Source organism: Erithacus rubecula (genome assembly GCF_903797595.1).
Source record: "Erithacus rubecula genome assembly, chromosome: 15".
NCBI lineage: Eukaryota > Metazoa > Chordata > Aves > Passeriformes > Muscicapidae > Erithacus > Erithacus rubecula.
The window spans coordinates 16,799,741-16,823,612 of NC_136667.1; the positions used below are offsets into that span (position 1 = coordinate 16,799,741).

At 40.5% G+C, this 23,872-nt stretch overlaps 1 protein-coding gene across 3 annotated transcripts in view; it reads left to right on the forward strand.

The window, feature by feature from the left end:
* The first annotated feature begins 1,241 nt into the window (after positions 1-1,241).
* Positions 1,242-23,872, forward strand: part of ATRX (ATRX chromatin remodeler) — a 64,971-nt gene continuing 42,340 nt past the window's right edge. For 2 of the 3 annotated variants that reach the window (XM_079318943.1, XM_079318944.1), the window contains exons 1-8: positions 1,242-1,502; positions 10,833-10,945; positions 13,831-13,886; positions 14,712-14,764; positions 16,321-16,445; positions 17,613-17,732; positions 20,779-20,888; positions 22,925-22,992. In XM_079318943.1, the coding sequence (XP_079175069.1) occupies positions 1,312-1,502; positions 10,833-10,945; positions 13,831-13,886; positions 14,712-14,764; positions 16,321-16,445; positions 17,613-17,732; positions 20,779-20,888; positions 22,925-22,992 (836 nt within the window). In that variant the 5' untranslated portion in view covers positions 1,242-1,311. The remainder of the gene's footprint in view (positions 1,503-10,832; positions 10,946-13,830; positions 13,887-14,711; positions 14,765-16,320; positions 16,446-17,612; positions 17,733-20,778; positions 20,889-22,924; positions 22,993-23,872) is intronic. The other variant, XM_079318945.1, reaches the window with a different exon arrangement.

Consider the following 23,872-nt stretch of genomic DNA (forward strand, 5'->3'; position numbering starts at 1 on the left):
TTGTGTTTAGACCTGTTTGGAGAATTACCCTGGGAGATGTGTAAGCTTGGATGTGCTGAAGTGTGCAAGTACCGTTGGTTCTATTACCACTGAATGAAATGGGTGTTAGGGGTGATTTGCTTGGGTATTTTCTCATGTTTCATACATTGTTTATGAAACCAGGTGAGTAGATATGTTTTATTTTTTCTTTAGTTTCTGCAGGAAAATAGATTAATTTTCAAAACTGGTTTTCTTTACAGTAAGTGACTAATACTTGTCACCTGTTTCAGATTGTGTGGTACTGAGCTGGGCTTTGATGGTCTGTTCTCTTTGGTCCCATGTGGTGATGGAAGCTCACACACAACTCCAGCCTGCTGAGTTCAATCATCTCCTCACAAAAACCTTCAGCAACTTTCCCTTGAGGAGGGCTGCATTCCAATCCTCCTTTCACAACATTCTAACATCTGACAGGAGTGTGGAAGCTGCTAGTACCAGCAGGGAAAATTGTCTTGGCGTTCTTAGGTGTAACTGCCAATGATGCATTTCCTTATCTAGAGGATTTTCTGATCAAAGAGAAGAAGTTGTAGCCACGCTGGGCTGAAGCTGCCCCAGGCAGGGTTTACTTGGGGCTGCTGTGTGTGGTTTAGGTTATCCCTGTCTTGTTTGGAGTTCCAGTGCTGCTTCCAGCAGAGGATGAGGGTCTTGCTGCTGATCCCCTTGGAGGAGGAGGGTCAGGATGGTGATCCCTGGAGAGGCTGAGGGTCATTCTGGTGATGCCCATGGAACAGGAGGATCACCCTGGTGATCCTGTTGAAGGAGGAGGGTGGTTGTGGTGATCCTTGCAGAGGAGCAGAGTTGTTCTGGGGATCCTGACACAGTAGGAGGGTCATTGTAGTGCTGTTACTATGAGTTTGGGCAGCTGCTCCTTGTCACTCTCTGTAAGGGTGACGTGTCTCAACGCTGTGATGAACCTGCCCTGGCTGAACCGAGGTTGCAGAGGTGCCCAACACCGTGGTTCTCCTGCAGTGAAGCGGTGCCTGTCCCTGTGTGACACCAGCTCCTGTCCCCCCGCTGTCCATCCCCGGGATGTGTCAGCGCCTGGCTCCCGCCGCCATGGCCGCGCCCGCGCGCTGGGGCCCCCTGCTGGGCACAGGTGTCAGTGCACTTTGTTACGAAATGATGTCACGGGCCTCGGTCCATGACGCCAACGTGACGTCAGCACCGCCCCAGCCAATCAGCTCGGGGAAGGTTGGGATGGTGACGTAAACTGCCCTAGCAACAGTCGGCGCGGTGCCGCCCAATCAGAAAATAGCTGTGGGCGGCCACGAGCCAATGGGAGACGGCGGAGGAGGACGGCGGCAGGAGGCAGGTCCCTTCAGGCTCCCTCCGATAAGATGGCGGCGGCGCTGGCGATGGCGGCGGCCGCGGCTTTGTCTGCGCCCAGCGCCTGAGCGCGGCCCCGGCCCGGGCGCCCGCTCCGCTCCGAGCAGCGGCGGCGGAGTCATGACCGCAGAGCCCGTGAGGTAGGGCCGGGCCGGGCGGCTCCGCGGCCCCGCGCGGGGTGGGGCGGGGCCGGGCCCAGCGCGGCGCAGCCTTGGCGGGAGGCGGGATGGCGGCGGGGCCGGGGCTGGGGATGGGGGGAGCAGCGCGGCGCTCGGCCCGGGCGGCGGGGCCGGGCCCGGCGCGGAGGTGGGAAGGACCGCGCCGTGCGGCGGGAAGGCCCCGGGGGCGGCCCCCGCCCCACGTGCGAGCGCGGCGGGGAAGCTCCACCGAGCCCCCGGGCGCGCCTCACGCCGGGCACGGCAGCGGCCGCCGCTCCGCCCCGTCCGGCCGCGGGGCTGGCGCGGAACGGCGGCAACCGACAAACGCCCGCGAAGTGGGGCTGAGCGAGGCGCCATGTTAAAGTGTTAATAAAGAGTTGCCTTTGTGTGCTTTCGGTTCTGTCCGCATCCCCGCGGCTCTGACCCCGCAGTCCATCACTCGCCGACGCGCCGCCTGCCTGAGGCGCTACACGAGCCATGAGGTGTTGGCGCTTGACCCTCACAAACACCTCTCACCTCTTCAAACCCTGTAGGACAAACACCCCTGTGTCTTTACTGCTCATCACTCTGCCTTTAGTGCTGAGCCTTGCCTAAAGTTTTTTGTGCGGTCATATTTGTGTATCTTCACCTCCTGCCTTATTTTGAGTGGTTCATAACTGCTGTGGTATTTTAGACAAAAGTTAGAGATAGTGGATTATCTCTTCGTTTATACTGCTTGTTTTTGAAGTATTAACGTTTCCAATTAGGAATCTAGAAAAAGGAGGGTTTTGATGATTGTCATCGCTGTTGAAGTTGATCACATGCTGATGTAGGTCATGAGCGTTTCAAATACACATTATTTGGTGCGTGACTTCCCAGCACTTAGCAGTTTCTTCTGAGTGTATTTTCTTCCTTATTTTGTAAGACAGGGATTGTCCATCTCTCATCATTTTTCCTTCCTACTCCCACTCTTTCTTCTCTGTGTTCTTAAAGTACTTTGACAGTTTAAACAACTTCTTTTGTGGGAGTGATTATTTTGTATAGACTGAAGTGCTAATTAAGTGGCTTTCTCCTTTTTCTTTTCCAGCCCTTGAAAATCAAGTTAAGAGTTTGATTTTTGTAGAACAAAAAGATTTGAGTTACTAATACTTGTGGTCTGGTTTACAGTCACCATTCATATTTTATATTCTGAAAAACATTCTTCCATTTGATTTGCTTTTTGTTTTATTATGATTGTCATATTTTGTTCCCTGTTGTCCATAACCTTGTTTGCCTTTTTTTAGAACCATTTGTTCCTGGTCTGTAATATGCAGGATTTGTGCTTAACCCTTTCCATATTTTTATGTTAGTGTTTCTAGCAAGGGGCTGCTTTGGAGGAAGAGGATACTGAAGCTCATAAATTTTCTATACAATTCTTAGATTGCTGCAGAGAGGCTGGAATTATTTCAGATTATTTGTGATCTTGAAGATCAAAAAGCATGGACAGAATAGATCTGAGGTCGTGTGCAGTCTTTGGGTGGGATCTGCTCACAGAGTAAGCAATCCTGTGCTAAACTGCTTTTAAGTAGATGACATAACAATCTTTTGATACTCCAAACTTTCCTTCTGTTCACAAACTCAGTTTAAATGTTTGCTACAATTCCCATCCCGTGCAGAGCTCATCTTGAGCAGTTTGTACTTCACAAGATCTGTGTCAGGAGCTGGACATGGCCCTGCAGGTTTGTGATGAACCCATTGCATGGGCTTTGCCTTATTTCTGTCCAGTCCAGTTCTTCTTTTAACTGGAGTTGGAGAGAAGGAAATGAAAAAGAAAAACACACTCTGTCTTCCTCTTTTGTTCCCATTTCCCACATGTGCTGTTAGCTGTCAGCTGCCTGTGTTTCTGTCACTTCATCCTCTGCTCTCTGCAGTTCTGTCCTTGTCAGAAGTGTGCAGAAATAAAAGACTGGGGAATTGCTGTTAGAATTCTTGGGAAGATGTGCAAAAAACTGAATTTGGATGGAAAATGTACTCCTAGCACTTGTGGAAGATTTACTTCCAGTGTTTTAGAGGAAAATCACCAATCAATACTAGTCTGCTCCCAGAGAAGTTTTAGACTTTTGTTACAAGAATACTTTTATTTAAAATGATGAAAACTTGAATAACTCCCTAAGAACTTTTAAAAAGTGCTGCCTCTGTAAGTATTTATAAAGATTCCTCAATAGCTTTTGCCCCAAAAACTTTTGGTATATTTGTTCGTCATAGTGACCTAACCTGTTCCTGCCAGTTCATACACTGTGCAAAATAAGCACAGCAGAAAAGAAAACAAGTTTTGAATATTCCTCACTTGAACTCTCTGGTAGTCAATAAATGTAGTGTTGTTTTCTTTTAAAATTGGCAAGATAGACTTTGTTCTTGGGGGGTTTTTATCCAGACTTTTCACCTCACATTTTGATAGTGGTCATTTGGTTTTAAAGTTTTCATTAAATTGACTGCATTTTTGAGTCAGTTGAATGTCTTTGTTCTGAGTGATATTGCAGGGTTGTTTGAGGTGTGTTACTTGATGCCAGGATGATATAATTGGAAGTAAGTCAACACATAATCTTCTGTATTCCCTAAAGGGACAGTGAAAGTTCTCTGTCTTCCACACTGTTCTGGAATGGGTATAGGCAGATTCTTCAGTTCTAACTGAAGAAGAGCAAAACTGTGTCATCTTAAGTGCCAGGTATGCCCCAGAACACATTATCTGCAGCACTGAAATGAAGTTCTCTGAGAGAGAAACTTACTGCAGAGACTTAGTTATTTCTGCTTTTGTACAATACTGTCTGTTAGGGCTTTGCAGGCTTTGTATCAGGGTCTTCATAGGGCTTAATTAAAGGTACCTTCATTTTGTAGAAAACAATTTGGTGTGTAATACAAATTCTGCAACAGGATGACCTTAACATTGGGGAATTTGGAATTCTCAGTTCTGTTACAGACCAACTCCTTGTACCCTCTGCTTGAAGGGTGGAAAAGAGAGTGCTTTTTATTACCTGTGCCTCACCTAAAGAAAATACCAAAGTAATGCTAAAATATGCTGTGCTCACCATAAAAACAAATGTCTGCAGCCTGTGACCAAGTACATTTTAAATTGGATTACCAGAAGTGTCTTTGATAAAGGGGAAGCCTAAGGATAGTGCTGAACCTCATGAAATCACATTTTGTATGGCTGGAGCTCAGCTCATGCCTGCAGGTCATTTGGAAACATGAATGAGTTCATGGATGGGTCAGTGGCAGTCTGTTCCATTGGTGTGGCAGCAGGAGAAAGGAGAAATTGTAGAACATCAGTGGCAAATATAATGGAAGGTTTTATGTTGACTTTAAGAGGAGAAGTGTCCTGATTTATTTAACTAAAGGAGGAGCATAAAGCTTTCATAGTCTGTGATGAAATGTAGCTGTCACTCAGGTGTGTGATGATAGATTGATGTGTGTTGGGGTTTTTTTGCTAGAAAAGGAGTGAAACCTTGAAAAAAATCAAGAACTTGATGACACAGGCTGCTGACCAGTGTCAGCTGTAGTGCCATTGAAGCAGTTTATTTGCAAGTCCAAAAGCTGCATAGTTGTAGAAATTTCTGTCTGAGTGGGTCCAACTGTAGGCTTTAATAGGTTCAGCCTAGAAGCTTTGTTGGGCAAATGCATCTGTCATGTAAAGCAAAACTGCAAAATAGGCAATAAATTTGAGACTGAGATGCCTTTTATCTTGTAAAAGGAAAACCTGTGCTTTGGATGAGGTGCAGCCCTCAAAGCTGTGGTTTGGAGTGTGTGGGAGAGTTGAAGGGCCAGGCTTTGATTCTCAGCAGGGTTGTACTGAAGGAGGTTTTGTTGAGAACCTGTGATCAGCTCCAGGGAGCAGAAGGCAAATGAAGCAAAAGGCATTTTTAGAGTTAGGGATCCCTGATGTTCTTGGTTGTGGGGCCTCTCCTTCCTTCCCACAGAGTGTGTTTAAAGATTTTAAATGCAGCTTGGTTTGTGTGTTATATGATCTAAACTGACCTTCCTTTCCTGAATCAATGGAATAAGGTGTGCACTTTACATGATTTTTGTCTCATAAAGGTGAAAATGTATTTAGATTTTCAAGTGGTGGCTTCAGTCTTTTCCAGCTTGCAGTGTATTTCACCATTGAAGTTACATTTCAGTGTGGCATTGAAACCAACCTAACAATGAGATTCTTTGTCTTACTTTTGCCTTCTTGGTTTGTGATGATGTTGTTTGTTTGGGTTTTTTAAGATCCTATTAAGGAAACAGGTTGAAAACGAAGTTTTTTGGTTTGGGGTTGTGTTTTTTTGTTTTTTTTTTTTGGTTTTTTTTTTTCACTTAGGGAATGAACTGTGATAACTCACACCATGTTAAGAGAAAGAAATTGTGTCGTCTTCCTTGAACAAAATAAAGGGTCTCTTAGTGACTTTGAACTGTTGCTTTCTCATTCCCCTTGTGTGTCTGGAGGAAGATAATTCTGTTTACTCATCTGAACCTGTTATGTTGTGTTTAAGATCCAAAATTACTTCATCCACATCACTGAGTGTCTTCAATTGTACCAGGTATCACTTGATTAAGTCCCTGTGGATTAAAAGTCAGTTCTAAACAAAGTAAAAAAGTGAATGTGTGTTAACAAAGTGTTAGGTACAGAATCTCTGATGGAGTTCTGGATGCCTCCATCTCTTTTCAGTCGCAGCTTTAGTGTTCAGGTATTTTCTGATGTATCTGATCTAGTCAGTTCAGTGTGGTACAGTTCCTCCTAAACACCAGAGAAATAATGAAATGTGATAATGGTCATCCACCAGCAGCTGACCCAGAAAGATTGTGGGGTCTCCATCTGAGGAGTCACTTGGAACCTGGCTGGACGTTGTCCTGTAGCTGTCTCTGCTTGTGCTGGGGGTTGGACTAAAGGATCTCCAGAGTCCCTGCTGTGGAGTGGAGGAGACAGGAGAGGACTGGGTGTGGATGGCATCAGGTGTGTGCAGGGTGTGAGGGATTGTGTCCTTGGGCATGCCAACATAAACAGGTTGTGTGAATCCTGAGTGTCAGACCTCACTGGGTTTGGCAGAATTGGTGTATCAGTGTGAGTAAGGTCCAAAATGTGAGTCTCATCTGGGATTTACAGTGTCATGTTGCTTTTGCCTGCAGAAAACCATTGTTGAGTTAGAAAACAAACACTGGGATGAAGTGCTCTGTCCCCCCATCATTATAAAACCATATTTTACTTGTTCAAGTAATACAGTTATAGGCTGATTTGTATTCTGGTGTTGTATTTTTTCTGACAGAAGTAGATTTCTTAGGGCATGGAAGGTGTGGTGTGTTCACTCAATTTTTAAATTGGGATAAGAAAGTTATTTTATTTTTACTTTACTACTGGAGGTTTTATCCTCTCTCACTCTTTCCCACAGCTTTAAGCTATTTCATTCATGTCTGTTCAGCCACAATATTGACATATTTTATGTGAAACAACAATGTGGGCTCTACCCTTGTAACCAAAATCTTTGAATTGGGCTAATTCTAATTCTTTTGCTTCTCATTAGGAAAAACTTATATGAAGATTTGCAGGTGACAGAATACTGGCCTGATTATATCAAACCTTAGGAGCAGTCTCTCTTCCCACCATCCTAAATAAAATCTTGAGAGTTTTGCTGTGGGTTGTTGGATTTCTGCTGTTCACACAGGGATACAGTCTGAAGCAGAGGGTAGCAGTCTACAGACTAGCAGTTTAAAAGTACATCTGGTTTTATTTTTCTGTAATTATTTTTCCTAAGGATTGTTTAATTTTGTCTGTTTAATAGTTCTGCAGTTTCAGTTTCAAAAGTGAAAAACGACTGAGACTTAATTCGAAGCAACTGTAAACATGAATTAAAAAAACTTGTCTAAGATTTTCCTATGTTTAAACTTTTAAAGTAGTGCAAGCCACAAGTATTGAACTTAAGGAAAGCATATGGTTAAAAAAAACATATTTGTCAATATTGGGATAGATAAAAGCAGGAAAGGACTCCTGTGCCACTTTCAGGAGCCAGTTGAAATGCAGATGAGGGACTCTTGTTTAGAATAATAGTTGGTGTTTGTTTAAAGAAATGCAACATTCAAATTATTGTTCCAGATGTTGACAATAACTGGGACATTCCCCACTTCCACTTTTAAAGTGTCTAAAGAAAGCAAATAGAAATGGAATGCAATAAGAAGGTTTTCAGTGCAGTTTCAGAGGAGAGTCCAATGTGTCCTGGGTTTGCTGCTGATGTGGTCAGTGCTGCTCCTTCCACTGCCCTAGTTATGGATTTTCATCCTCTCACCTGCCTTCAGAACAAATATCATCACGTGAATGTGCGGCCAGTTGGATCCAAATGCAAACTGCTTGTTGCAATTTTATTTGTACAAGATACACCCTCCTCCCCAGCTGCAGTGTGGGGTCCCTCCCATGGGAGATGTTCTCCATGGGCTTCTCCCATGTGGGTCCTTCCCATGGGCTGCAGCTCTCCCAGGCTGCCCCAGCGTGGTCCTTCCCCAATCTGGCTGTTTTGTTGTGCTCTAAGGGATTTATTGTTTGCTTTAGCAGCACTTGCTCTGGATGGAGGTAAGGAATGGTACATTCCAAGGTAGCTCCCAAGGTCACAAATCAGGTTCATGGCCAAATCAATAATAGCAGGGCACGTTCCCTTTCAGTCCTGTTTTAATTAGGCTGAACAGTGTTGAAATAGCTCTACGGTGGTGGGGAAGGCATTTGCTTAGAAAACTCAAGTGTGGAGACACTAATGAATAGTGTGGGGACTGGCAGTGTAGAGGAGCCTGTTTCTCTCAGTAGTACTTCAGAGAGAATTCTACATTTTTAAGCTCCTATATTTATTAAAAACCACACATTTATAGATTGTGATGGATTTCATAGTGGCTGGGTCTGTACTGCAAAGAATCATCATTTTGCAGAAGAAGCTTGAAACAAAAATAACAGATTATTATTCTCAAGTATAAATTCATGACATAAAATCTTTTAACAAAACCAAAAAAAGCATTGCCCTAAATTAACATTTCTCTCTAATGAAGTATAATAAGTGTAACATCTTAGATTTGACCTGGTATTCCTTAACAAAGGTTTATGGTACAAAGTGATGAATAATCAAGAGAAAAAGCAAGTTGAGAAGACTTTTTAGTATTAGTTTGTAGATCCTCTTTTTTGATTGGTTGTCAGCAAGAACATTTTGCTCTGAAAATGATAATTTTACATTCGTTAGGATAAGAGTTAATGAATGGTAGTAGATAATATTCCAAGTATTAGTCACAAAGACACATGCATACTATTCTGAATTCATTCTATATTGACAGCAGTAGTGCTAAACTCATCTATGGCTCCCATTTTCTTTCTAAAATGCTGTTACCAAAACAAGTTATTTATAAACTAAATGAGCAGAATTCCACATGTGTGGCTTTTTTGTTGTTACCGTTTTTACTACCAAAAATGTACTTTCTTGTGGCCTTTCTAAATGTGCTTTATTTCTTCAGACCATCTGGAATGGATATAAAATCTCTTTATATGCTTTTACTATCAAATAATTCTGAACAACTCTAATTTTTTTTTTCACTTAATGTGAGTAAATTGTCATTAAATCTCCTTTCTAAAGGAGAGCATGCAAGCTGTTAAGACTGCAGTGTACCATTATCATCTTCTGTAATGTTTTCCAAGTATGCCTTCCATCCATGAGAAAAAGGGAAGCCCAAGATTAGGGAACTGGCAGTTGTGTAGCAGCATGAGTCCAGTAATTAGAGGGAAAGACTTTTGGACAGATTGAGAGAAAAATTTTAAGGTACTCTTGAGAGTTCAAGAGCTTTGTTCTGCTCTTTCAGACTTGCTCCAGTGATTGATGGTACATATGTAGTCTCAAAAGAAAAGTGCCCTTCACTCATGCAGAAAATCTTTTCATTGCAAAGTGCTATTTTGTTTTATTTTGAGTACCTCGGGAGATTTGAAGAAATTGCAGATTATTTTTTTTCTAAGTGGATGGTTTATGGTATTTTATGTGGTTATTTTTACTGGTTGGAATAGTCACTGGCATTGATGTGAGGATATTCACTCTTGGCTCAAGAGAGCACTCACCTGCAAGTCCTTCTGATAAAATGAAATTTTTTTTTTTTTTCTACCAATAACAAATTGAAAGTCAAAAGTTAATAAATGGATGTGTTCAGAGCAATAGTAGTGATGGTAAATGTGACTGCTCAGGGTGAATATTCAAAAGTTCTTATGACTAATAAAACAGGCATAGAAAATGTAATTTCTTTTTGCAATTAGAAGATTGTTTTGAAATTCATGGGGAAACAAACAGTGGAAAGCCTTTATCTGGGTTCACTTCTGCTGGGGATTGGGTATGTCAGGAGTGGGAAAAGGGCTGGAGCAGCAGATAAGGGCTGATGAGTCAGGACAGATCAGCTGCAGATTCCAGAGGGCTGATAAGGAGGGGAGGGAGCAAAGAGCTCAGTGGCACCCTCTGAACAGGGCTGAACACCTTTCAGGCAGCTGGAAAAGCTTATCCTGTGAAATTCTGTCAGTTTGGGGAGAAATAAACCATGTGAAATGCCAGGGGTGACATGGGGGTTATGGAATGGAGCAGCTTTTCAAGGCAAGCCTGGCATGGAGATGTTGCTTTTTACTGTAATCAATAAATGTATCCAGGACTCTTCCTGGGCTCTGAAAGCGTCTGGTGAAAGTTGCCAAGGATTGTTTTTTATGAATTAATCATCAGCACTCAAACATAGCAAGGAATGATGTGGTCCTCCATGGTTGTTTCTTGACAAAATTAGCACAAACAACATGTATGTGATGGTAGATTTAATAAAAATTTTACATCAGCAAACTTTGATATTCAGTGGATATTCAGTGAGCTATTCATTGTCATATTCAGTGGATCTGTTTATTTCTGAGTTTGCAGGTGAAATTCTTCTGCTTGTTCTAGTGGTTTATATGCCAAAGGTGACATTTTTAGTAATAAAATTAAAATTTTATTTTTCTAACCTATCTGGCTTCTGAAATAGAATATTAATTTTTTTGCTGTCTTCATGTCATAGCAGCATTACCACTCAGACTTTCTTGAATTTTGTCAATAATTGTAAACAATGAAAATTACTTAAAACACACTTTTTATGCTTTTTTGTCGATAACGCTGCACCTACTATTTCACTCAGTATTTGCAAAAATTATGGTTTTTATTTGCTCTGATATACTCATGCAGGAAAAAAAAATGTTTAAATCTCTTGTGGATGTGTATTAATTGAGATTAAACATAAACTTTCAAGTTTAATAAACTGGAGTGAGGTGTGTGACTCTGAATATTGTTTGTATTTTAACAGTGAGAGCAAGTTGAATACATTGGTACAGAAACTCCATGACTTCTTGGCTCACTCATCAGAAGAATCTGAGGACACAAACTCTCCTCCAGCATTACCTAAAAACAAAAGTATAGGTAAAAAGACATTTTATGTTCATTTTCAATGTAAATGTGATTCTAAAGCCAACTTGTTATTTCACTATATCACACTTCACTGGGGTAATTATACCAAGCCTTAATATGATTTATGTGATGATAGCTGGATAAAGACACAATAGGCCTTTGGTACAATAATTATTTCAGTTCTGAATCTTTCTAAAGGTGAAAAAATCTAATCTTGTTGTAATTTCCCTTCTCTGAAATATGAGCTATTAAACACACAGGTATTTGCTGTGCTAGGGGTTCCTTGTTCAGTGTTCCTGAATTTATAAATATTTTTTCTTGTTTTTTCTGCTGTAGTGACACTTTTGCAGTCCTTTTAGGTGGAAGAAGTTCTGGAGATTATGCTTTCATAGTAATTTCATAGTAATTTGAAAAAGATTTCTATATATAATCTGGAAACATTTGAAAAGAAAAGAATACTTTTAAAACAACTAGAGTCCTATACTAGGTCAAAATTAATACTGGAAATTTCTACTTCTAAGTTAGAAATAGATAATAATAAAGTTTAAACTTCCATGACAGTGATTAAATTGAAATTATTTCATGTCAGTACTGAATACAATGTTTCCAAATTTAACTTGTTACATTTATTTCTTAGTTTAACTTGGGCCGGATACAGGTGCAAAATCTTTCAATCTCTGCTGCTTAATGAGCTAAAAGTTGTGTTGATGTGGTGGAGTGCAGGAGAGGAGTGTGCTGCCTGTATTAGAGAGTTTATTTTCAAACTCCTGTTGTCTTAGGTAATATTTTCCATGGGTTTTTTGGTGTGTAGTTTTTATCTTTTTAAGTTTTGTTTAGAGAGAGAGTCTGCTGCCTGTGGCACACACCTCCTCATGTCAGCATCAAACTGAACAGGAAAAAGAAACTGCTCTTGTGGTGCTTCAGCAGAACAGTAAAATAAACTGTGATGGAGATGCACCTCAAAGTGGAATTTTTCTGAGGAGCACACTGGGAAAAAGAAATCTGCTCCCTTTGTACTCTGTAGTTAAAAATTAGCATTTGGTTCCTTGCTGTAGAACACAGATTGTCTTTGAAACTTGCAAATTATAGCAGACATGTTTTAGTGTTGGTTTTGAGATTAAAAGTATTAAAATTGAAGAGTCTGAATTACACACTTAAATATTAGGAAATGCCAGAATTTACTGTGCAAATTCCCTTCCCTAACCAATGTACTGTGCATAACAAAAATATCTTTAGCAACCGTGCTTGCTTTTTTTTTTTTTTAAATCCAGAAGGTGCCCGTTACAATCAGAAGTTATGGATGTGACTGGGGCCAAATCAGGTTTATTTAGTTTTGCTCCAGCATTTGGAGGATATGTGAACTGTGGGGTGGAGTGTTGTGAGGAGGGAGATGATGATGAAGGAAGGCTGGATGTTAGAAACCAGTTGAGTATTAGCTGATATCACTTCATACCCTAAACTTTTGGTCCTGCTACACACAGAGGTCAGTTAAAACTGAAGCAATACTTGTTTTATAGCTTTAATAATGTTCTTTATCCCCTCTGCACTGGAGCTGGATGTCTCCCTCCTTTCCACTGCATGGCTGCCAGCCAGGAGAGTCACAGAGCTCAGGAGAGCCAGCCTGCCTGCTCTTGTTCCAAGAGTGGAGCAGCAATCCCAGGGGAAGCTCTGCTCCCTGCTAGCCCTGGAGGGGCTGGGCAGGATCAGCCAGGTCAGCACTGAGCTGGGAGGAGATGGCAGCACACAGGGTCCTCAGTGGGCACATGGAGAAACTGGCACTGCAGCACTTTTGGAATGGCACATGGAATCTCTGAGTGCAGAGTCTGCACACACTGGGGCTGCCAGAGCAGGGGGAGCTCTGCCAAACCCTTCAAGCTGCTATTTTCCATGGGCTTATCACTTGGCAAAGTTGGTCAAGAGTAGAAAGTGGGCAGAATCCAAATCCAGCAGAAATGTCACCCTTCTTCCACATCTCAGGTTCCTCCCTCACAATAGGGACTGCCTGTAATAATCTAGAGAAGAAGTTTCAGATACTTAAAAAGGCCAAAAACATTGTCTGCTTCCATTTTGTATTTGCTTCTTCCTGTGTGGAAATGGCTGGATGGTTTTCCCTGCAATTTACTCAATTCTGCAGAGGTCAAATATCCAGCACTGAATTCACTAAGTGATTCAATTTTTTCAAAGTATATAAGTAAATTGTTTGGTTTTCCCCATAACTGAAGTTTAAGATTAAAGAAGTTGCAATGCTAGTTGTATTCTGTTAAAATCACAAATAATCCAGATAAATATCCTGTAATACTTCCTACTTGGTAGCATCTATTAAAATCCTGCTCTTCCTAAACTTTTGGAGCTACTTCATACAAGAATCATTCAATCACTGAACTCCAAACTTTCCCTCTCTTTTCCAGGACTGGTGGATTGGAGCAGGTGCCAATTGGTTACAGGTCTTTAGGGTTTATATTCCACAGTTCCAAAGCTTGAGAAATAGGAATTCTCGTCAGAACTTGGGTCAAATGGGATTTTTCTCTGTGATTCCATGATCTCAGATTTAATACTTTGTTATGTCAAGATGTGTGAGAAAAAATACTTGCAGTAAATTCTTAGAGATCAGCAAAACTGTACTAATGATAAGATTTCTGCAAGCACTTGCAGTGCTTCAATGTTTGTTCACCAGCAGCAAGGCTCCCAGAGACTGAACTGAGAGGGATTTCTGAATTATTTCTGTAAAATTTATGCCACACAGTGGAATGTCTTTTCTGTTGTTCAGCAGTTTGTCTCTGCAAGTCAAAGTTACCCCTGTCCAGGCTGGTGAGACATAAGCAGTGCTGTGATGTGCAGTGTGAAGAACTTCTGATATTCCTTGCATTTCAATGCACTCCTTTAATTTCTCTCCATAGGTAAAAATAGAGAAGCTAAAGGAAGCTCAGCTTCAATGGAGAACAACAGGGACGAGGTAGGAATGAAAATTATTTGGAATTCTGGTTACATGTCTAGTGCACAGTGGCTGAGTTCACTCTGTTGCTTTTACAATAAATACTGTGAGAAACTGCCATTAATGTCATCCTCCTTCATCCTGTTACTCAGATAACAGTGGGTACAGTTGTTCTTTAGGCAAATATGCTTCCTTTTAAAAAAAATAAAAATGGGTATATTACATCTGAATTAAACTGACTAGAAGTTTTTTATGTGGTCTTCCTTATTTCTGGCTGTTTTCCTGTTGGGAACATTCTGGTGGACAAGATCTTAACATTGTAGGGAAAACACAAATGCCAGTGTTCTGCCTTAGTTTGCCTTTGCTGCTGTAAATTCAGGTATTTTCAACTGCCCACACCTGGTTGTGGTCTGAGTTCAAAAAGCATTGAAAAAATGAGTTTTGCTGTGAAGGCATTCAGTGCTTTCTGGCACATGAGCCACATAGCAGGAGTGTGTTCAGGCAGTTTGTGGGTGCAGGCTGCTGCTGCTCCTGAGTGCCAGAGCCCTCTGGAAGGGTGTGTTGGAAAAGGGGGATAGTTTATTCACATAGCAGGAAGAGCATTTCCAGACCTGTGTGAGCTGCTGACTTCTGACCTGAAACTCCAGATTCAGTTTAACTGAACTGGCATGACTGTTGAACTTGTCACTTGTAGTTACTGCTTTACCTGCTGCTCTTTTTAATCTTTTTTTTAATAAGAGCACTGGTGATTTCTGAGCTGTTTCTAGTTAATGTAAGAAACTTTTTTTTGACAGTTCCCTTGGATATAAATGTGTTGACTTTTACTTTTTTTTTTCTTATTTCTAGGGAAGTAGTTCTTCAGAAAGAACCAAATCATTAGGATTATCCCGATCCAAAAGGTTGGTTTGGAAAATGAATGAAAATTACTTTTTGGGTGTGGGTAGCTATGGAAAAGTGGATGCACTGTGTCAAATATTTTTGGTTCACACCAGTATAAATCCATGAAGTTATGGAGTGCTGGTAAAACAAATGCCTCATAGTACACTTAAAATCCAAACCATTTCTCAAGGTGAAGGGTTAAGGTTCTAAAGCTTGATTATTATTTACAAAGACAAGATTATCCCATATCTTCAGGACAAAGGAGTTTATCCAAGAGTTCCTTCAGCCTTGCTATTTGTACATGTAAATGTAAAAATGTACAAATGTTCCAAAAATGTAATTTGGGTCATACAGAATAAGATTTTATGTGCTTCACTGCTGGGAGAGTGCAGCATCAGACTATGCTGTTGAGATGTCCTGTGCAGAAATGGCCTTTTGCTGTATCCCTGCTTAATCCTTTTCCCCTCTTTGATCTAAAGGGTATGGAGTGAATTGTTTACCAACTGCTTGAACCTAAAGGAGACAATTACTTGTGTCCCAAGTAAGAGCAGGCATAGTCCAGTCAAACTCCTCCTCATCTGATTCTCAAATTCTGTCCTCTGTGGTTTTGATAAAATCCCAGTGAGCAGTGCAGGGAGTTGAGCTTTCAGCAGCTGCCCTAGTACTGCTCTTTAGAAGTCTGTATCTCTTTTCACTGATCTTTTTATCCAAGTTGCTTTATTTTATCATGTCTGCTGGAATTAATATTCTTCAGTCTCCTTTTTATGTTTGTCTTGATGCCATATTTGCAAGTGTGGCTTTATATATAACTTTAGTTTCCTCCTCATCTTTTGAATCCAGTGTCCTGCTGAACTCTTTTCATTTATATACTTTTTTAGTCCTGTTGTTTGCTTCCTGTCTTATCACTAAAGGGATTTTCACTCATCCATTTCTCATAGTATACCTTACATTGAGAAAACCAGTATCCTGCAGTAGTTCATGCATTACCTTCAGACTACTGAAAAATTTACTCCATATTTTGTGTTATTTTCTCCCCATTCTGACACAGTAAATTAATTAATTTTCATAGATTCAGTTTTAAATCGTTTCTGTGGAATTCTATCAGCTGATCCTTTTGTTCAAGTTGGCTTTTTAATTTCTTTCTGCATTTCCTTTATTTCCTTGCAAGCATCTCTTCTGCCAAGAAGCTTTTTGTAATTTTCTAATATCTGTGTGTTCTCTTTGTGCTGCCTATTAAACCTAGAATGATGGATAAAATTCATGAGCAACCATTCACTTGTGTTTCATTCAGACTTCTTTCCTGGAATTGTGACTTTCTTAAAAACACATGAATCCTTGATTTTACAGCAAAAAGATTTTATTAGTATATACTTCTATTTCACGTGGGAAGGGAGAAATCCTGTTCCAAACCAGAAAATTATCCTACAATTATAATAACTTGGAGCATCCCAGCTCTTTAATTAAGTCCAAAAGAACTGAAAATTTTCACAGTTCATATGGTGTTTTGCCTGCAAAGTTTACCTGAATTGCAGTTTGTACTTTTTATCAGAACATGTTTTTTTTTCTGTCTGTGCAGGAAACCTACAGTTGTAACAAAATATGTTGGGTCAGACGATGAACAAATCGTAGATGAAACTGTAAATGAAGATATTTCAAATGACAACTCAGAGAATGATGTAGATATGCAAAGCTTGCCTAAAGGTAGGTCATGTCTTTTTATTTTTTTGTTTTGTTTCTGAATTCAGCAAATTAGCCAAGATTATGATGCAGCATAAATAATTCACTAGAATGCACATGCATTAGTAAAATGCTTCTTGAAGGTCCTGTTGGTTTTCTGTCCACAAAAAGGAGGAACCTGAGCACTTTCAGTTTGGATCCCAGCAGATTTTAATCTGTGGGTGCACAAGGATGTGCTGATGGCTTAATGCCTGCTGATATCTGTATAAAACCATCACAAAACAGGGGAAATCATTTATTCTGTTGTTTTGTAGGCGTCTCAATCTCTGTCACTTGAAGGTCTTATTTTGCTATTCTGTCTTGGAGATAATTAGCAATTAGATCAAAAACAAAACTAACTCTGGGGGCAAAAATGTCTTTATTGGATCTATTTTTAAGCACCTTTTAGAAACAGTTAATACTGCAGGCCTATATCCCTCTGCTCTTAGCTGCAGTGTGAGTTGGATTAATCTCCATTTCTCACCTATGAAAATTACAGGAAAAATTGCTGCTGTTCACAGTGTGAGTAGCAGTATTGAGAGCAGTCCCTCTAAAATTATTTTTTTCAGAATATTAGATTATCTTCAGTGTCCTCACAACAAAACTGGGCTCTTAAATAGGAAAGATATGTTTTTCCTTCATGTAATTTTGATTAGTATTTTGTTTGAATGAAATTGTTCAATTTTGAATCTTGTTAAAGACAAAGCAGATTTTATTCTAATGCTTTTAAATTTATTTCATACTGAAATAAGTGAAAATGAGGGAAACTGAATAGAAGGGGGCAAAGAAAGAAAAGCATAGGGTTTTGAGGGATTTAAATTCTGTCCTTTATTGGTAGCAAGTTCCTGTCCTGCAGCCTCCAGCTGTGACAGTCCTGTCCTGCATGTGCCACAGCAGAGCAGAATTTTCTCCTCAGCCAATTCAGTCCTTGGTTTCTGTCCTACAGCTGCAACACAGATGTAGTTTGAAATGTGTGGTGTTGGTTTCTTTTTTTTTGTAATTTTCTTTTATTTTTTTTCTGTGAACATCTGTGCATTCAAAACTTTGGGTTTTAGTCAACAGATTGCTCTTTTTATTCATTTGCTTTATTAGAACTTTTGCACTTCACTTGGATGTGTAATGGTTTCCAATTTCTAAATAAAATTATTCTAGGTACAGTGGTTGTACAGCCTGAGCCAGTGCTGAATGAAGACAAAGATGATTTTAAAGGGCCTGAATTTAGAAGCAGAAATACCATTAAAATGAAACCTGAAGCTCCCAAAAAGCGTGGAGGTAAATACAAGTTGAAACATACTTTGAAATGTTTACTTTGTTTAAGTGTTTACTTTGTTTAAATTGTTGCTTATGACCACATTTGGTATGTCTAAAAATTGTCCATATTTCTGATAAATTGCCCTAAAAATGCCTCCACTCTTCTGGCTTTTTGTTCATTAAGGATTTTAGCTGATAGAAATTAGCCTCCATTGCTGCCCCTGCAATGCAGCAGTGAAAGCTAAGATTAGTTCCCATTAAACTCTTTTTTTTCAGTAGGTATAGGATGCTTCATTAGGTGCAGTTGCATGGTTGCAATCAGGTGTTATAGATATTCCTTTTTAAAGGAATTGGAACTCCATTGTTACAGGAACATTCACTGACTCACCAGTAAAGCAACCATGTTTGAGCAGGGACATGTATGGGCAGATTATCCATCAGTGAGCTAGGAAAAAATCCTAAACCCTCAAACAATATAAAGACTTTCTTGTTTTGCTTTGAAATTGTGGGGAATTCCCTTCCAGTGGGCCCTTCTAAGGATTACCTTTGAAAAGCTGCTGTGTCAGCTGGTTTTCCAGAGCTGCTGCTAAAACTGAGAAGTTAGGTAGATTATAATACTACAAGAAATTAATTTCTCTCCTTTTCTTTTTTTTTTTTTTTTTTTTTTGTTTGCCAAAAGCAAAGGAGAGGAGGGAGGATTATGAATAATGTAGCCAATAAGAAGGTAGATATTTTTGTTAACCCTGCTGGCAGTATCTTAGCTCACACACCTCCAGCAGTAGCCAGGGAATCCATCCAAACAGTCTTGCACACACTCTTCATCCTTCCCATTGAATCATTTAAGATCCTTGCTCTCTTTTAAAGTTATTTACTGAGTGCTGTTTCTGTGGGTGAGGGGGATTGAAATGTCACTGTGTGGAAATGTGCTTGTGCATACACCTGAGCTCATATGTCAGTGACATTTTGGGCATTGATGTTTGCTATAAATTATGAACTTTGGAATTAGATTCTATTTTGTTCATGCAAGGTGTCCTGTTCATATCAGAATGCTTTTTCCATTTGTGCTTATAACAATTCTGCATCTGGTCCAACAGAACTCCTCATGGGTACAGTGTTAAAAAGATAAGACACTTGTGCTTGAGCTTTGTGGCCTGTGTCTGCATCCCCAAGGCAGTTTGTATCACCTGCCCTTCCAGCTTTTTTAATCTCCATCCCTGGGGAATTTGCAGACCTTCCTTTGTCCATCTGGACTGATTACTCATATATGCCTGACATATATATATGTATTTAAAACATTTGCATTCCTAGTAGGAATTATATGTGTACTAGAAATAGTGGTAGAAGCAGAACTCTTGCCTTTCTAACAACCAAATGCTCTTATCTACTTATAAGAGGCATTGTGTAATTATTTTCAAATTTTGTGTCTGCAGCATGGTTGTGGTTGTATTTTTGCTAATAAATTCAGTTAGGAATGTTTTTAACCAAGTAGTTTTTCAGTATTAACAAATTAGTAGCAGTTTAATTTCTGTGGATAATCATCATTTGTAGTGGTAACATGGCTTACAAAGGTTTGCCTCATAAATTCTCTCTTTTCCTGCTGCCAGCTTGCAGGTTTGAGGAAGGTGGCCATAGTGCTTCCTTCCCCTTGGTTGTGGAAAAGAGGGAAGTGGCTCAGGGCTTGGCAGGGAATCATGTTCTCCCTAGGTTGGCTGGGCCCCTCAGTGATTCCTGCAGCAGTTTGAGGACTGTGCTGTGTGCCAGCCTTGGGTTCTGTGCTGCAGTGTGGGATTCTTTCCTGAGGAGTGTGATGGGATGGGTGTGTTCATCCACAGTCACAGCAGCATTTGAAAACAGGGTTTGAGCTGGTTTGGAGCTCCTGAGAGGGGCCTGCAGGTCCACAGGCTCTGCAGGATGTGCAGTCAGGAATGGCTGGAGAATGCACACATCCTGTATCCAGAATTTTATCCAGAATTCACAGAATTAGTGTGGAACAGCTGTTTCACTGCCCCCTGAGCCATCTGAGTTTGTGCTTCAGCAGCAGATTGCTGGGAGCTTGTGTCTTGAGAATGTTCATTCAGTTCCTTAACATGCTGCTGTTGGAGCTTGGTTCTGATGCTGGGGTAGTGATGATTTAATTCCAAGTAGAAAAAATACAGGGTCTCAGATTGTAGTCATTAAATTCAACTGTTTAGTTTCCTTATTGACTTAATCACTGAGCTTGACAGCAAAGGACAAGTTGCAGTTAAGTCATCTTATCAAACATGTATCTCCTTGATTCCAAATTGGGCTTTTGGAAGTGCAGGACTTTGACAAATTATTTTCCTTTTTCTGCTGTTGAAAACAAAAAGATCTCCAAGTGTTAATCAAGAGCCTGGCATGAAGTTAGCATGCCAAGTTCAGCCCTTCTGAAGTAAATTGGGGGTTGGCATTTAAAAAAAAGCTTTTTTGACCAAATGTAGGTGCAGCAGCAGAGTGGTGCACACACCATGGGAGCAATCAGCAACATGGGGAGAACATGTGAATTACAGCAAATCTGTAGTTTCAGAAAAACCCAAAAAACACCGTTGGGAAGGGAACAAAATGGGAGAAAAGGGGTGGGTTTTTTTTATTATAAGGATTGCTTGCATTTTCTGTAAGAGTCTTCTATGTTTTTATTGGAGAAACTAAAACTGTGTGTGAAAGAAATACCATAATACAAACATGAATTGCAGTGGTATTTGTTGAACAAACATTAAATGGGGAACATTGTCCAGAATATCAGAGCTGCTCTGAAAGAATTTTCGTGATGGCTCTAATTTAGGTGTGTTTTCATGAGGAGACCAGTTAACCCAACTTAAACCTCTCAAAGGGAAAGAATTGTATCTTGACCACAAGTAAAGCATAGAAATCAGGGAAAAATTCACTGTTTAAATGGCAAATGGTTACAGAAAGATTTCCCTGGTGCTGGGTGGTACAGAAACAAAAAACCTGACAGGCCAGAATATTGCAAGAAAATGCAGTAGGTATATACAGGTTTCTTAAATAAGAATGAAAATAATTAATCTGTGGTTTGTAATCCTCTCCATAGAAGAAGGACTCCATGGAATTGTGAGCTGTACAGCCTGTGGGCAGCAGGTGAACCATTTTCAAAAGGATTCAATCTATAGACACCCTACACTGAAGGTGCTTATTTGTAAGGTATGTGGTAAACAGTTCTGTTTGGTTTTGTTGCAAAATGTCATATTAGTTGGTTTGGGTAGGATTTTTGTGGGAGTAGTTCTTGTTCATTAGTCAATAAAGTTTTCAGTCATTAGCTGTCACAATTAAGGAAACTAAAAGGAGAGGGGAAAAATGCAAATATACTTATTAATTTATATTCCTTTTTTTCTTATATCCCAGTTAAACTGATGATGGTTTCTTTGTTATTTACTTCTACAGCTTTAAGGGTATAATCTTAGTGAATTTTTAATGCTAAGTGATCTGAAATTTCTGCCTACTCATAATGTATTTTAAGAAGAGATTCAAGTCTGCATCTCCTGTAAAACATTCCATGTAAAACAGCACTGAAATAAGGAGCAGAAAAGCAGCTCCAGAGCCATCTCTGTTTCTGCCAGCTTCTGGTCTGTTTTAATTTATGGCAGCATTGCAATGCTGCTCTGGTCTATAATATGAGTCTTCAGCCCTGTGGCTTCCTGGTGGCCCCACACAGGCCCTGAGTTGGCTGCAGAGGGAAGAGGTGGGACAGGGCAGGAAGGAAATGTCCCTGCCTCCTGCTGTGCAGACCTCTGCTAACTTCCAAAGAGCTGCAGAGACCTCTTTAGCATTTTTCCATAGTGGTGGTGATGTTGTATTTATAAAGCTATTCCTAAAGACAGAGTTCTGTGTTGTAATATACATGCAGCATTTCCCTGCTCTTCCTCCTCCTCCCCACTTCCTCATTAGTGTTACAGACTCAGCTGACAGATTCTCTCAGCCATGCCCATCTGGGCTGGTGTGCTGGCTCTTCTCTGCATTCTGGCTTGTTTCTTTTACAAAATGTGCTTTACAAAAATCAGCTCACAAGGTGATCTTTTCCCATCTCCATTGGAGTCACAGCTTTTGCTGCTGGCCTTGCACACTCATGTTCCTGTGACCTGGGTCATTTTTGTAACCTGGTCAGGATGTTGGGCTCAACAGCAGCTCTTGATTGGGAGCTCTGCTACATGAATTACATCAAGGGCTGTTTCCCCTGATTTTCTCTTTTTATTTAATTGAACATGGCCTTATATGAATGTGAGAGGGAGGAATGGAAGCCCTGATTTCCAGCTCTTCCATTATCTCTGTGCCTAGTTCTGCCCTTACTTTTCTCCTAGTTAGCTAAAAGTCCCAGACCTGAGAAGCTGTTTTCTTTTGATTGCAAATGTTCCCTCAAGTGTCTAAACATCAGATTTTACTGGGGTTTTATGTTGATTTTGGTTGTTTGGATAATTTATTTGAACAGATGTGCAAGTCTGTTCCAGGTAATGGGGCATGATCATTGTCAATTCAGGTGATGAAGCCTCTTCTGCATTCTGAATTGTATTAATGCCTGTTCACAGTAGAGCTACAAATTTGGGAGGACATTCTTCAGTAACAGCTGGGGAAAAAATGACACCAAACCTTCAAAATTTGGGGTCAGCAATTCAGCAACTGAAGCCATCAGTACTTGTAGCTGAGTCATTTGTCATTTGTGGTTTTTTATTGCCATTACCAAATTTTCAAATCAAGATGCTTTGTTTGCACCTGGAAATGGAATTTTTGGATGTTAACATCATGCTGAAGACAATTTAATCTAAAGCCTTATGGCATCACATGCTAACATAAGAAGCATCCAGCTGAAAATTGTAATTTATGTGGGATTGTGTCAGGGAGGATGTGGTGTTGATTTACCTAGGAAATAGGTGGAAGAAACATTCAAACTGGAGAGAAGTATTCAGCTGATGTTCTAAAATACACAAATATGCAGCCATCAAACAAAAGCCTGGTTAATTTTCAAACAAACCTTGAACCATCTAAATAAGTCATGGTTTGGGACCATGGAAGATGTTTTTTATATTAAAACAAATGTAAAAGGCTTAGAATGCTGAAGACCTTGCAGCTGCTGCTTTTACTGGCTTGCTTCTAATGCCTGCTGAAATCTAATGAATTGCTGAAGCCCAGTTGAGATTTAATAAAGAATTCCTTGTTCTCTCTCTTTCCTGTCTCTTTCTTTACAGACTTGTTACAAGTATTACATGAGCGATGACATCAGTCGTGATTCAGATGGGATGGATGAACAGTGTAGGTAAGTGTACAAAACCTGCAGTGTGTGCAGAATGGGAGAGTGTACAAAACCTGCAGTGTGTGCAGAATGGAAGAGTGTACAAAACCTGCAGTGTGTGCAGAATGGGAGAGTGTACAAAACCTGCAGTGTGTGCAGAATGGGAGAGTGTACAAAACCTGCAGTGTGTGCAGAATGGAAGAGTGTACAAAACCTGCAGTGTGTGCAGAATGGAAGAGTGTACAAAACCTGCAGTGTGTGCAGAATGGAAGAGTGTACAAAACCTGCAGTGTGTGCAGAATGGAAGAGTGTACAAAACCTGCAGTGTGTGCAGAATGGGAGAGTGTACAAAACCTGCAGTGTGTGCAAAATGGGAGAGTGTACAAAACCTGCAGTGTGTGCAGAATGGGAGAGTGTACAAAACCTGCAGTGTGTGCAGAATGGGAGAGTGTACAAAACCTGCAGTGTGTGCAGAATGGGAGAGTGTACAAAACCTGCAGTGTGTGCAGAATGGGAGAGTGTGCAGAATGGGAGAGTGTGCAAAACCTGCAGTGTGTGCAGAATGGGAGAGTGTGCAAAACCTGCAGTGTGTGCAGAATGGGAGAGTGTACAAAATGGGAGAGTGTACAAAACCTACAGTGTGTGCAGAATGGGAGAGTGTGCAAAACCTGCAGTGTGTGCAAAATGGGAGAGTGTACAAAATGGGAGAGTGTACAAAACCTACAGTTTGTGCAGAATGGGAGAGTGTACAAAACCTGCAGTGTGTGCAAAATGGGAGAGTGTACAAAAAGTAAAGTAACACCCACAGCTTTACTGATTTGGGGATCTTTTTTCTTGCAATTGTTACATTGACAAATAAAGACAAGTACATAAGAGCTGGATGAACTATTATTTGTCAACAACA